This window comes from Durio zibethinus, chromosome 12 (genome assembly GCF_047325235.1).
Source record: "Durio zibethinus cultivar Kanyao isolate XHJ-2024 chromosome 12, ASM4732523v1, whole genome shotgun sequence".
Taxonomy (NCBI): domain Eukaryota; kingdom Viridiplantae; phylum Streptophyta; class Magnoliopsida; order Malvales; family Malvaceae; genus Durio; species Durio zibethinus.
The window spans coordinates 22633388-22648696 of record NC_143173.1 but is presented as its reverse complement, the minus strand read 5'-3'; the positions used below and the strand labels follow the sequence as shown (position 1 = coordinate 22648696).

General features: G+C 25.3%; 1 protein-coding gene across 3 annotated transcripts; it reads left to right on the top strand.

The window, feature by feature from the left end:
• The first annotated feature begins 626 nt into the window (after positions 1-626).
• On the top strand, positions 627-6367 carry LOC111296203 (bZIP transcription factor TGA10-like). 3 transcript variants are annotated; one of them, XM_022890364.2, is made up of 11 exons: positions 627-1108; positions 1283-1383; positions 2046-2125; positions 2217-2345; positions 2512-2580; positions 2686-2745; positions 2843-2920; positions 3000-3072; positions 3159-3430; positions 4113-4352; positions 6068-6367. In XM_022890364.2, exons 1-11 carry the CDS (start codon positions 891-893, stop codon positions 6215-6217), a joined length of 1470 nt encoding a protein of 489 aa, XP_022746099.2. In that variant the 5' UTR covers positions 627-890; the 3' UTR covers positions 6218-6367. The 3 variants fall into 3 exon arrangements, with proteins under 3 accessions (XP_022746099.2, XP_089597359.1, XP_089597360.1); XM_089741233.1 differs by having other exon boundaries at positions 745-1108; positions 1280-1383; XM_089741234.1 differs by lacking the exon at positions 1283-1383 and having other exon boundaries at positions 979-1108.
• Positions 6368-15309: the final 8942 nt, after the last annotated feature.

Sequence of the window (15309 nt, the reverse complement as noted above, 5' to 3'; positions counted from 1 at the left end):
TCTATTATGAACTATTCGTTAAATGTTAATTTGTTTATACCCTTATTCTTTTTAGATCGATCTGAATAGATTTATATATTTTTTTATTATTATTGCAATAATCAAGAATCAATTCTAAATCTTTAGACCTAGAAGTTTCCTATATGTAGAACATTTTATTTTTTGTATGATTAAAAATGTTTCATTACGCTAAAAAGAAATCAACTTCAAACAACTCTATGTCAATAGAAAATTTTTTTGGCCAATGTATCAATAGAAACTTAAGAGATGAATTTTATCTTTATAAAAAGAAAAAAGATTATAAAGGAGGAAAAACTGTAACGTAAAAATAGGACTAAAATGTAAAAAGGCCTGAATGGTAGTTGGTTGAACGAGAGCTGCCGCCACAATATCTACGTGTAAGTTTGCATGAAAATGTCAATAGTAAATATTGTTTTCCATAATGGCATTATCGGCATTTCAACATAAATCAATAGAAAACTCCATCAAGGAAGCTAGTCTTAAGCGGTTTCCAATAAAAAAAATTGTAATTTTTTTATTAAAAAAAAAAAAAAAGAAAGAAAACAATAGTCATAATGATTTAATTTATAGAGAGAGATAAAAAGGGTTTTGTCTTCTGTTTCTGTGCGTTCAACTCCAGTTTCTTTGTTTCTTGTTTTTCTTTCTTTCTCATTCTATCATAAAAAATCCTCTTCTCTCTTTCAAATTATAACCGACTCTATTTTGTTCTCTCTTTTTCTTTTTCACGACTATTTAGAAGATGGAGGTGGAAAAAATTATTTGCAAAGAAATAAAAGGAAAGTGGTTCTGCCATTAATGGTGAATTAAAGAGCTCTTCAAGAAGAAGAAGAAGAAGAAGCTTAGCTAGCTTGGTTGGGGTTGTTGTTTTCATGGCTACCAGTAGAGGCAACATGAACCACCCCATCCAACTAGACCACCATCAACATAATAATCAACATCATCATCATCATCATCATCAAAATCAGCAGCAACATCAACAACAACATCTGCACCGAATACAAGAGCATAATCAACATCATCAAAATCAGATTCCTTATGCAATGATGCAGTCATCATCATTATCATCTTCCATCCCTGGAAACTTCATGTAATTTTTCTTCACAGAACACACTATGCAAAGCAAAGCCAAGAACCACCCTTTTTTATCTTCTTTCTGCCTCTAGTTAATCTAGGTCTTACAACCCAAAAGTTTTCTTTTCTTTTTTGTTCATGAAAATGTTTTTTGAAATTTTTTTCCTGTTCGTTTTTTTGGGGTAAGCAGAGGCAAAGATACAGGAGTTTATGATTTGGGTGAATTAGATCAAGCACTTTTCCTCTATCTTGACGGTGGACAAGACGCTTCCACTGTTCAAGACCAAAGACGTGAGTGCTCTTTTTCTCTTTAGCTCTCTCCCTCTCTCAGTTTTTTTTTTTTTTTACTGTTGACTTTAAAGTCCAGGGTTTTTCTTTTTTTCTCTTCTTCTCTTTCCATTTTCTGGAGCTTCTGTTAAGAAGATTTTTTTCGGACAGGCCTGTTTGGTCACTGGAAAAGCATGTTCATCTATTCAACAGATTTAATCTGCCAGTACTTTCTTTGACCAGATCCTTGCAGAAACAAATCTCTGAAAGGAAAAAAAAAAATGAAACTAAAATTTTCAAAGAAAAAGAAACTCTTTTTTTCTCAACTTTTTGATATTATTTGTTAATATGTTGAGTAGCTTTGGGCCATAACATGTAACAACAAACAACTATATGATTATGAATTCCTTGGGAAAATTATTTATATGTACCTAAAAGTGTAAGGGTATGGGTTTCCATTTTTTTTTTTTTTCTGTTTTGATGGAACAAAGCTACAAATTATTGCATGACGATCCCTACTTTTTCTTTCATATTTCATACTTCTATTGCCTTTGTCTTCCTTCCCTTTCTTTGTGGTCCTTCTTTAATTCTCCTTTGCTCTCTTTCTTCTTTCTTTATTTCCATTGACTCGAAATTTTCCAGTAAAAGAAGTTTGAGTTAATGCTTGTGAGAATTTATGTATGCAGTTAATTCTGGAATGAGACCTCCGACTCTGAACATTTTCCCTTCACAGCCTATGCACGTTGAGCCACCAACATCAACAAAGGTAACTTATTATTTATATTGATGTAGAGTTTTATTTTATTATAATTATTTAAATACTAATTTTCTAAGTGGGTTTGTTTTGTATTTGGTAGACAAGTACAGGATTAGTTTCTCCAGCAACTAGTGGTTCAAAGAGACCATCATTGCCTTCCATGGAGTTGGCCAACGCCAGAAATGATGCTTCAGTTTCTGCACCAGATCAACCAGCAAAAGCTGTCAAGGTATGATTGGAGGCTCTGAATATAAAAAGATATATTTTTATATGATAAAATCAGGGAATAGAAGTCTGGTTCATTATCTTATTGAAAAAACTGAGATTCCCATGCTTTGATTTTTGTATTTCTAAAAGGTTGGAATCTTGTAACAATGCATGTTTTAATTTGGCAGCGTGAGGGGAATCGCAAAGGGCAAAGGTCAAGTTCGGAGCAGGAAGGACCTAAAACACCAGACCCAAAGGTGAATTCTTTGACTCTCTTTTTAAAGATTATCAATCACACTTTTTTTTTTTTTTGTAAAAAAAATGTTCAATGTATGTAATTTGTTTGAATCATTTCGAAGCAGACATTAAGAAGACTTGCTCAGAATAGAGAAGCAGCAAGGAAAAGCAGGCTAAGAAAAAAGGTCAGCCTGTTTCTTATTTCATTTAAACAAGCTTTAATAAAAAAAGTTTACTAAGCATTACTTCTGGGGTTCGTCTATTTTCCTTGTTTCATCACAGGCATATGTTCAGCAGTTAGAGTCAAGTAGGATTAGGCTTACCCAACTGGAACAAGAACTTCAAAGAGGCAGAGCTCAAGTGAGACATTTCCTTTTATATAATTAATCTGTGTATATATATTTCAGTAAATATTTGAAGATTTTGTTTTAATGTTTAGGGCATGTTTTTTGATGGTGGTATCCTAGAAGGAGAGCAAGGCCTTCCTGTTGGTATTAACAATATAAGCTCAGGTTTATATTCTCTCTCTTTCGCATCTTTTAACCTTTTTTTTTTTTTTAATTTATGGCTATATACCAACTGAATTTTTATGTTTCAGAAGCAGCTGTGTTTGACGTGGAGTATGAGAGATGGCTAGAAGAGCACCATCGACTCATGTGCGAGCTTCGAGCAGCGGTTCAAGCGCATATACCGGAGAACGAGCTTCGGATTTTCGTCAACAACTGTTTAGCACACCTCGACGAGATGATGAACCTAAAAGGCATGTTAGCCAAAACCGATGTATTTCATCTTGTGTCTGGCATTTGGAAGACTCCAGCTGAACGATGCTTCATGTGGATGGGTGGATTTCGGCCATCGAGGCTCATCAAGGTACTCTAATCCTATCCTTGGAATAGTTCAAAACTTGAAATAATAACTTGAAATCTAAATTATGTAAAAAAGGACTAAAAACTTTTGTTTTATTGGTCTAGATCATTCGGTATTCGATTTTGAATCTCAATTAATTTAAAATTAAGTTAAATCGAATCTCGAAAGTATATGTACTTTTTTAAATTTATTTTTTTTATTTATAATATTCAAAATCAAATTTTTTTAAAAAAAAATCGAATTCCTTGGCGTTCGAAACAGGCGTTAATGATTTAAAACTAATCATTACTATAGGTTTATAGTCAATAATCAAAAAACAATCCAACCAATCAGAATGGTACGTTTTAATCGCATGGGTGCAATTTGTTGGTGGCAGTGAGAAGGAAATATATAGGGATAACAAAAATAAAAAGAAAATCCATTGAATGACGAAAGGTATCGTGAAGCTTTTTCTCTAAAAGGATTTGGTTAATTAGTTGTCTTACTGATAACGCTATGTCTGTTACTACAATTTGTGGTAGTCGAAAATGGAGAACTACACGGATCTCTACTCTATGCTTTATCTTCTCCTTTATCTCCTTCACCTTCATGGAAATCAAGGATCTTGTTTTCATCTTCATCTCTTTGATTCTGGGTGTGATTTTTATTGCTCACTTCTTTTCTTTTTTTATCTTTTTTTTTTCAGGTTATACTGAATCAGATTGAGCCATTGACGGAGCAGCAGATGGTGGGCTTATGTGCATTGCAGCAATCGACACTGGAAGCTGAAGAAGCTCTATCACAGGGCTTGGAAGCTCTGAATCAGTCTCTTTCTGATATTATAACTTCTGATTCACTGAGCTGCCCTCCTAACATGACTAACTACATGGGCCAAATGGCCATCGCGATGAACAAGCTCTCCACCCTCGAAGGTTTTGTTAGACAGGTATGCCTTGATCCATGCATTAGTATATTATTATTTTTTGATGCATGTTTTTGTTCAGCCCCGGTCCCGACCGGCCCCATGGACGATGATGATGATGATGAATTCATCATCATCAACATAGGGTCATATATATAAAAAATTGAAATTTCTACAACTAAATCGAATGTCTCCGACACTTCTAGATAAAGAAATCAAGTTCTATTTTTGTTCTAGGAGAGGTATTAATTGTACTAATTAATTAAATATTAGCTTTGAGACAATGGGCTGATCTCTCTGTCAAATAATGATCTGTGCCTAAAACAAGCAAGGCAATTTTTGAAGTTGTGTCGATTTCCCAACTTGAAAATTAATCAAGTTGTCAGATGAGGAAAATAATACGAATGGCAACAACCAAGTCTAAGAATATTTGCATTTTCTCATGCTGATGGGCCCCCCTCATCTAATGCATATGATATATCGACATCCAAAGCTATCCGTCATGCCCATATGTTTGTGATGTCATGGTCGTAACCGTTTGACTTAAAGACATCTTTAAGGATCATCTCCCATAACTTCCTTCTGTGACCATTCTTTAACTTAGGCTAAGTCTTCACCCTTGCAGCCACTTCCATCCATCATTAATTTCCACTACTCACAGTGAGCTTATATTTATTGAATTAATAAGTTTTTGAATATTTCGTTTATGAGGTTTAGGTTTAAGTTTTACAATCAATAGTTTTTTAAGCTTGCAATTGTCCTAAAAAACGATTAAGCTTTACTTGATCAATAGATGATCATAATTAATCTTTGATTTGGGTCCATAAAGAGCTTAACTTCGTAATTTTGGGAATTAGGGTATATCTAGATCAAACTTGGAGGATTTGGTGTAGGTGGGGCCTAAGGTTTGGAATGAAGGTATTATCCTTTTGAAATTAATGATCCCACAGTAAGAAAAACCACGAGAGTTTCAATTATTTTGATATTTTGGTCAGTGGAATTGTTAAGTGAAATTCTAATCAAGATGTTTTGCCAATCAAATCAGAGAAAGTCAATAGTAAACCATCATACTGATAAGCCAACACTCACTAATTGGACAATGTTCATTGAAAGGCAAATTGACCAATTATAACTAGGCTGACTTAGGCCTATACTTGATTTTCAGGTTTTTGTAATTAAATTATCATCATTGAACTCAGAGGGATTGGTTGAAAATGAATTAGATTTTAGATAGGATCACCCTGGAATTTATCTTTTGTTTTCTGTCAAAACCCTCTAGACAAGGTAAGTAAAAGCCATACCCCGCAAGTAATTTTGAATTACCAAGAAAAGAAAAACACCCTCACATCTTTTTCAACTGCCCTTTATTCCTTTCCCATTTGACAATCAAAACACCTTGTGCCACAAAGTCATGGGTTGATATAGCCAGTGTAAAATTTAAGAAAGCAATTCATTCATCCTTATTTCTGCTCTCAAAGTCAAGTTTAATCCATTTTGTCTTAATGTTGCTTTCTAATGCACATATATTATAGTATTTATTAATGCTATACGCTAAAGCAAAGTTTTTAAATTCAACGAGTACAGATTACATATTTAACATGTATTTTCAATTTTTTAATTAGTATTGTTATTTATAATTATACCATGCTAATAATGTAAATTTGTGTGCAGTATTTTCCTTATTTTAGTATATATAATTTAAATTCAATATTTTGCTTTAAAAAAAAAAAAACTTACAGGCAGATAATCTGAGGCACCAAACCATACACCGGCTGCACCAAATCCTGACGACCCGTCAAGCTGCAAGGTGTTTGCTGGCGATTGCTGAGTACTTCCATCGCCTAAGAGCTCTCAGCTCTCTCTGGTTGGCTCGACCTCGGCAGGAATAATAGAAGAGCTAGGCCATAGTACTCTGAATTATAATTATTGTCTACTTTGACGTCTCCCCCTTTCTACACAGAGATGTATAGATAGACGAGTTCACAATAGATTAAAATTTAAATTAAAAACAGTACATCTGTAGCAGTTCTCTCATTGTACTGATTTTTCTTCTTTGGAAAAAGAAATCCTCCACAAAAAAGCAATGATTTCGCAGCCATTTCTGACTGATTAGAAAGAGATAGAAATGGCTAAGAAGAAGAAGACAAAAAGCATTGAGAATAGGGAAGAAGGTTTGATTCTTTATTTATTTATTTTGGGTGTATTTTTGTGCTTACGAAGAAAGCCAAAAAACTATCTGGTTTTAAGAAGAAAAGGAGATGCCAAGTGTTGAGGCAAAAAAGTCCATTTGGCTTAGGTGGCTTGGTGTGTTGTCGCATTCTTGCTTTTGCGCTGGGCTTATAAAACCTAAGATTTTTTTTTTCTTATAATAGGAAAAAAATTATAAATATTAAATTTTATATCTTAAATTTATTAAATATTTTATTTTAAAAAGTATCTTTTTTAATCCTGCATGAGATTTTTATTAAATTTTTCATAAATTTAAATTTATTTTTTTAATTAACTTTAATTTTTTATATTATCTTAATAAAAAATAATTTTTTATTGATTTAATATATAATCGTACATTTATAAATGTTAAGCTACAATTAAATGATAATCCACACACAATATATTATAAATAATATTATTAATTAAAAATAAAATTAATTTTTGTAAATTTTCAAAAATTATAAAAATCATTTTTTTTACATAAAAAATATTTTTTTCAATTCATTTGATAAACACTAAAAATTTTACTACAACTTCTTTTTTGTTTGATAAAAAATAATCAAATTTTGAATAGTTAAGATTAAAGGTGTTCATGAGTTGAGATGGACCGGATTGGATTCATACTTAATATTAATAATTTATACGTTTATTTAGACTCAACTCGTTTCGAATTTTCGAGTTTTAAAATTTTTTCAAACCCTACTCAAATTAAAAAAATAAATCTCAAACACACTCGTTAAATTTAATATATATAATAAATATTTTAAATATGTGATTAAATTAATTTTAATGGGATAATATTTAATTCACATATATATAAAAATTTAAAAAATTATATATATAAAAATTAAAAATTAAATTTAACTTTAATACATTATATATAATTTTTATTTTCAATTTTTATATATATATTTGAATTAATTTATATATAATTCAAATATATATAAAAATAAAAAAATTATATATATGAATTTAGGTAAGGACAGTCAAAGGTCAGACTTTAAAATTTTTATTCAAAATTTATCCCAAAATTTAAACGAATCAAAAAATTATGCCAAAATTCATTTAATAAATTTTAAATTTTTTATCTACATCCTCTCAAAATTTGGACAGGCCTTTGGACTTTGGCAAGTAGCTCAACTCTTGAATAAGTCTAGTTAAGATTAATAATTGTTTTTATGATAATATTGATATGATATATATATATATATATATTATTTGATTAAATTGTGAAAGGCATTTTATATTAGAAGAATATTCCTAAATTATTGAATCATAATATTTTATAATTTCTTATATATATATATTTCATTTAACAACAAATCACCATTATTAATTTGATCGTAACTATTTACTTTTTATTAATTCTTATTTTTGACATACTTCAAATAATTATTACACAAATATATTGGCCTAACAATTATTTCTATGTCAACAAAATAAAGTTATTTTTTTTAGATAAAAGGGAAACAATAATTTTTTATGTTATGCTTAAAGATATATCATATTTTTTTGAAATATTATTTACTTTTAATCGTTTTTAACGTAATTGATTGAGTAATCAAATATGGTAGTGATCATCATTCTTCTCATATAATCTATTGTAGAAAAAAATCAATAATAAAAAAGTGTTGTAAAAAAAATGGAAAATACAAGTTTACATAATAATTTATCGAGATTAAAAATATATAATAATAAGAGCAAATAACAAAATTAAAAAAAGTAATGGACTAAAGAGAAATAAATAAATTAACCAAATATTTAATATAAAAATATTTAAATTAGAACAAAAATAAAATATTATATTTATTCCTAAAAACAAAAATATATTTTTATCTAACTTTTTTAACAATATTCAAATATCTCATATTTTCATATAAAAATGCAAACTCTTATTATTTAGTAATATATGCTTTCTAATCAATAATTCATTAACTTAGAATTAACTACCATATAAGTTCTAAATAAGTCCTATTACTTGACCAATTCAAATTTCAATTTATTTTCTTTTGCTTAATTATTAAATTAAATATAAACCATATTTTGAGGGGGAATAAAATTAGAAAATTGACTTTCTTGTTCCTAAGTAAAACGTGGTTTTCATTTCTTTCTAACTTTTGTCAATTCCTATCAAAACCAATAAACTATAATTGTCTAATAAAAAAAATTTATCTTTTTCAGTTTCTAATTCTAATAATAACAAATAAAATAATCGTAGCTTGAATGGGATGGCCTCCCTTATACTTTTTTTTTTTCATTCTCAAATTTTAATTTTAGTAGATAAAAATTTATTTAGCGTGTATGTGCACACACACAGATATATATTTGAAACTATGATTAAATTGAAAATATGAAAAATTTAGATTTAATATATTTTAATTTAAATTTTATGCTATATTTTCAATCTTTGATAGATTTTAAATTGAATTTAATAATTATAAAAAAATATTAAATTGAAATAATTTATTAAATATAATTATTTGACAAAATAAAATTTTATTAAATTTTATATATTTGAAACTGTGATTAAATTTTTAAAAAATAAATTATGATTTAATATATTTGAATTCAAAATTTATGTAAAATTTTCAATTTCAAAAAGATTTTGATTTGAATTTAAATAATTATCCAAAATATTAAAGTTAAATAATTCATTAAAGAAATTTATTTGATAAATAAAATAATATAAGTATTATCCTATGTGTCATTAAAAGAGACTATCTACTTAAATATCCATATAAACAATTTTTATCATGTAATTTTATATGTTATAATATATATTAGACAACTAAACCAATTGAATTAAATTTCATATTTCATTAAATAAAATCAAAGATTAATATGATAAATTTGCCTTTTATTTTTAGAGTTGTTGGTCTGTCTTTTTCCCTATGGGACAAACCGCTAAAGGGACATAGGGTAATTTGTCAAAGATATTTATTATCTTACATGAATGATAAATCCATCCCAACTTCTTAGTCAAATAATAATTAGAATCGAACTATTTTAGTCAATATAGGTTAGTCCAAACAAAAGAACAAATGGTGAGTACGGAGAAGAAGGCCAAGAAATTCTTGGTCTTTACTCTTTAGTCGCTAATTTGTAAGTCAAAAGGGGAGAAGATATGGAAAGAAGAGAAGGAGCCATCCATTTTTTACGATTCCGTTTTTCTTAGTCTTTGAAAACCAGAGTTTGAAACATTTGATTTTTTTTTTCTTTTTTTGGATCTATTCTTCAAGTAATTGATGTTCGATGATGGCATCAGTCAATAGCTATGTTCTAAGATAAAATTTACCAGTCGAAAACATCAAATTCGGCGTATTCTTTCAATAATGTTATTTTTATAACCTTTTTTCATGTCGGTATTTTTTTTTTAATTTAAATGATTGAAATATTTTATAAAAAGTTAAAATAATAAAAATGTCATTAAATTTTATTATGTTATTTAAAAGAATTATATATATATATATATATATATATATTGGTTACATAAAGAGAGCAAAATCCTAATATAAGTAAGGAGAAGTGAGGAGATTTGACTCAAAACCAAGCTCTTTATGTTCCCTTAAACGTTTTTAGTTACTAGACCAAAGGTTCGAGGATAATTTTATATTTTTATTATATTTAAATAAAATCTTTAAATTTTAATTTACACCTAAATAAATTTGTAATATTTAATTCAAGAGTAAATAGCACCTATAGTCTTTAAAATTTGGAATAAATTTTATTTTGATTTTTAAACTTTAAAAAGTTTTAATTGAGTTCTCAATTGCTCAAACATATATCAATATAATGATTCTGTCTATAAAACTATCTAAATTGACGGCAAATGCTAGCTAGCATTATGTGATGACGTTAGCTAATATCTCATGTGCTAGATGGGGACCAAAATAAAATTTTTTCAAAGTTTAAGGATCAAAATAAAATTCTCTCAAAATTTATGGATCAAAGAAGAAACTATGTCAAAATTTTATATATTTCATATATATATTTTAAAATATTAAATTTAAAATTATATTTTTATATTTTATTGTAATATAATTTATTAATTATAATTTTATTTAAAATTTTTTTTAAAATTAAAATAAATTAAAAATATTAAATCGATAACAATTCATACAACCTAAATCTTCTAATCGATAATAGGACTAAAGAAAGAACTTTAATAAAATTAGCTTCCTTTTATCATTATCAAAATGTTTTTTGATTTAAAACTTAACCACAATTTTTTACATTATTAAAAAATACTGAATTTATTTAAATACCATTTTTATCTCTTGAATTGAAAAAAATTTGAATTCACAATTCTCTCTTGTGATTAGGAGATAAAATATTTTCAAAAATAAATAAATTATAATGATTTTTGTTTTTATTTTCAGTCATTTTCAGATGTCTTGTAATGAATTCATCAAAAAAAATTTTATCGCTATAGTTTTTTTATGGGTATCTTTGATTAATTTGATATATATTTTTATAAACCAATGAAATACTTATGGTTTAATGCATAATTAATTGTACATCATTTTTTACAAACAAACATATCATTATAAAAAAAAAATATTTTTATTAAAAATATTATTTGACTCATAAATTATAATAAAATATTATTTTAATACATAAAATATAATTTTTAAAATATTAAATATCTTTTATTTTCCTTTGTCAAATATATTTTATAAATAATAAATAAAGAAAATGATAAAAATAATTCAAGAAAATTTGATTTTTTATATATTTCAAATATATTTTATAAAATATTATAATTTAAAATATTTTTTTAATTTTTATTATGATATCATTTATCAATAAAATAATATTTTTAATAGAAAATAGATTTTTGAAAATTCAAATTAAGTTGAAATTTTCAAAATAATTTTGTTAAAATTACATATCATTTTAAACAATTAAGTAAAAAATTTTATATTGGTTTAAGAAATCAAATAAAAACTTTATATCATTTTAAAATATTATGTAAAATTTTTCAGATCATTTTAAAAAATAGATTTATTAATCTATTCAAAAATATAAAAACTTTATATTCATATAGAATAAAAATATAATTTAAAACATTTTTCTTTTTTCTTTTTTTTTTTATAAAACGTATTTTATAAAATATATTTAAAAGGAAAAAATAAAAGATATTTAATATTTAAAAATAGATTATTTGGATAGAAAATAATATTTTTTATTTTAACTTATGAGTAAAATAATGTTTTTCATAATTATTTTTCTTTTTAAAATGTATTAAATTAAAAAAAAGAATTAAAAAATTTTAACTTAATTTTAAGTTTTGAATATTTATTTTTTATTTAAAAAAACTATCTAATAAGTTAATTATAACAAAACTGTAATGCAAATATATTTTAAAATTATATACTTTTTTATAATATAACTTATTAGATAGATTTTTGTTTTAAATAGAAAATAAATATTTAAAACTTAAAATTAAGTTAAAATTAAGCGATAATTCTATTTTGATCCCTAAATTTAAAAAGAATTATATTCTGATCCTTCATTTTATCATGTTAGATCTTAGCTAATATTATCATGTGATATTAACTGGTATTTATCGTTAATTCAAACGGTTCCATAGACAAAATGACTATATTAATATACGTTTTGGTAATTGAGAACTCAATTAAACTTTTTAAAATTTAAAGACCAAAATAAAATTTAATCCAAAGTTTAAGGAACACGAGTGCTAATTAACCTTAATTCAAATAAATCATTAATTTGAATTTATACCTAAATAAGTTCTTAACATAAATTATTTTTTTTTTGGAATAAAAACTTATTTATATATAAATCAAATGATTAAATCTTATTTGGATACAATAAAAAAAGATAGAGATTTATTTAAGAAAAGTATGATATTCAAGGGCCTTTTTAGTATTTCAACCTTCATAAAAATATTTTGTTTGTATCAAATTAAAAAATAAAAAATAATGTGGAAAGGAAAAAATGTAAAATATTTTTTTATTAAATTAAAAAAATTCAAGCTTTAATTTTTTATAAAACAAAAAATCAAAGTCAGTTTTTTTTTTAATATTTGTCATTAATTAATTTATTATTGTTAAATTAAAAAGGAATATTTGGGAAGAGAATTTTTTTTAATCAAATTTTGTCCTAAAATCATCCAAGATCAAAGTTTAGTAGAAAAATTCAATGAAAAGAATTCAATCAAATTAAAATATATTGAGAAAAATCAATATTAAGGTAGAGTATAATGGGAAATTTACCTTTAATCTAAAAAATTTATGTAATGCACAAATAATTGTGATGAAAAATTATTTACAAAAACTTCATTAGATATATATATATATATATCTATATATATATCGTTCAAAAGTTACAATAAAAAATTAACTACTCCAAACACCTATTACATATGGATGGTAACAAGTTAGGTTGGGGTGTTTTATTGTTAGTAATGAATTCGATCCGATTCTATAAATTTAATATCAAAACTTGACTCGATCTAATATTAAAATATTATTTATTATTCTTAAATCTAATCCAACCCTCTTATGTTTAAATTCACAATCAATTTGATTTGATTCAAATTAATAAAATATAATTTTTTTTAATATAAAATATTATTTAATATTATTTTTAATATAAAATATTATTTTTAAATATAAATATAAAATTAAATATACAAAATTAAATAAATAATAAAATATATATTAGATTAAATCAGAGTAAATTTGCATAAAACCTAATCCTAATTATTTTTTTAAAATATTTGATTTGACTTGAAATCAAATTTAAAATATATATATATATATATATATCAATTTTATAAGATCATATCAAATCAAAATTTGTTTGGTACGGATTAAACTACCAACTCCACTATTGCAACGTAAGTCTTTTATGCGGCAAAAAATGCATGGATTACCGAAAGTATGTAGTAGTGTTACAAAAGTATTTCTAACAATTTTCTCTTTAAATTCTTGCTACGTAATGTAATTTATAACAGCTCATTGAAAAAAAAAAAACATTTTTTACGCTACCAAAAAAGTTTACATCATTATTTTAATTATCATTTAAACCATTTTTGCTGCTAAAAATAACTTCTTGTAGTGCGTTATTCCTCAACTCTCTTAGACTTAAGGCCTCAAACATCACATGGCCCATAAAGCCAGGCAAAGACTGATCTAATGACCTTGGAGTCAAACTAAAAACAAACCCAATACTAATCTAGTCGGCTATATTTGCATCTATCTGTTTATACTTGTGTGTGCCATATTTATATAACTACCTTACTTAGCATTAATTCCAAAAAATTTTAGACCAAAGACCTCAATTTCGTAATCCAATTATCATATGCCCTCTTCTTTTTAAACAATTTTCCTTTTATATATATATATATATATATATTTCCTATGGGGTTCAATCCTGAAACAGGCTTTTATTTCCAAGGTCACCTAATTGCACCTGTAAGTTGTAAGCAATTTAAAATCCTTTAAGCACCACAGATCTAATCCAATTTAATTATTGTCAATTTAAAAAAAAAATCTCATTTTGAAGATAAAAAATTATTAATATTATTATTTGAATTTTAAATTTAATAAATATTATCTTTTAAAAATAATTATATAAATCAATTAAATTAATTTTAAATTTTAAATTATTATTATTTTTGGTTTAAAGGAGACTATGTCCTATTATATGAAAAGAAAAAGGAAATGATTTGATTCGAACCTAAATTTTAATATTTTTTTAAGATTTTTTTATTATTAGATTAAAAAATGAAAGGCAATTATCATTTGATTTTATATTTGAATTTCTTTTTTAGTATTGAACTATAATGTTATGTAATTATATGAATTTTGTAAATTATCACACGATTTGACAATATTATGTATTTTATTTTTTCTAAAGTTTTCCATTAGTTTTTATTTTACCTCAAATTTTAATGAATTCAAAACCAAAAAATATTAAGTTTTGTTATATAAAATATGTAAACTAATCAATAACATACTATTAAAATTAAAGCAAATCGATCTCCTCGCAAAATTTGGACTTATTCCTAATTTAAAATTAAAGATCAAGACAAGTGGGTTTGCATAGAGAATAGAAAGAGATACATGGGATGTCATTGTTAAAAAAAAAGAAACGTAAAATGTTCAGAAGAAAATAGTTAAAAATGCCATCGGTATAATTTTTTTTTTAAGTAGTTATATTATTTTACCTGTCTTAACTCTTAACATATGTTCAATTCTTTATTTTAAAAATACAAATCGATAAAATTTTATATTTGATTATTTTTCTATGAATTATTTTAAATTATAAATCTTTCAAAAAATATTTAATAATAAAAAAATAAATATAGAAGAAAAAAACAAAAAATAATGCTTAAAAGATTTTATAATTTTTTTTATTACGAGTCCTTTAATATTGGATTTACCATAGCAAAACCTATTACCTTACTATAAAATACTTTGATAATTTTCACTGTACCTTACTTTTAATATACTTTAAATCAGACTATAAATATTTTAAAATGTTTGATGCAGTAAATAAATTTACATAGGAGAATATCGAAAAATTATATCTAAAAATTTTCTCTTACTATTTAGGTTGAACATGCTCTCAGCTCATGGTAGCAGGACTTTCTTGAGTTAAAGGATTTTCATGCTTTTTTTCAAATTCTTGCCAAAAGTTCGCAAAATTGCATTAATAGTGATTGTATTCCGCTGGCAATCGTTGTTTTTCTTGATCGACTATCAATTCTGAATCGATTGGGAGATTGGTGGATTATGAA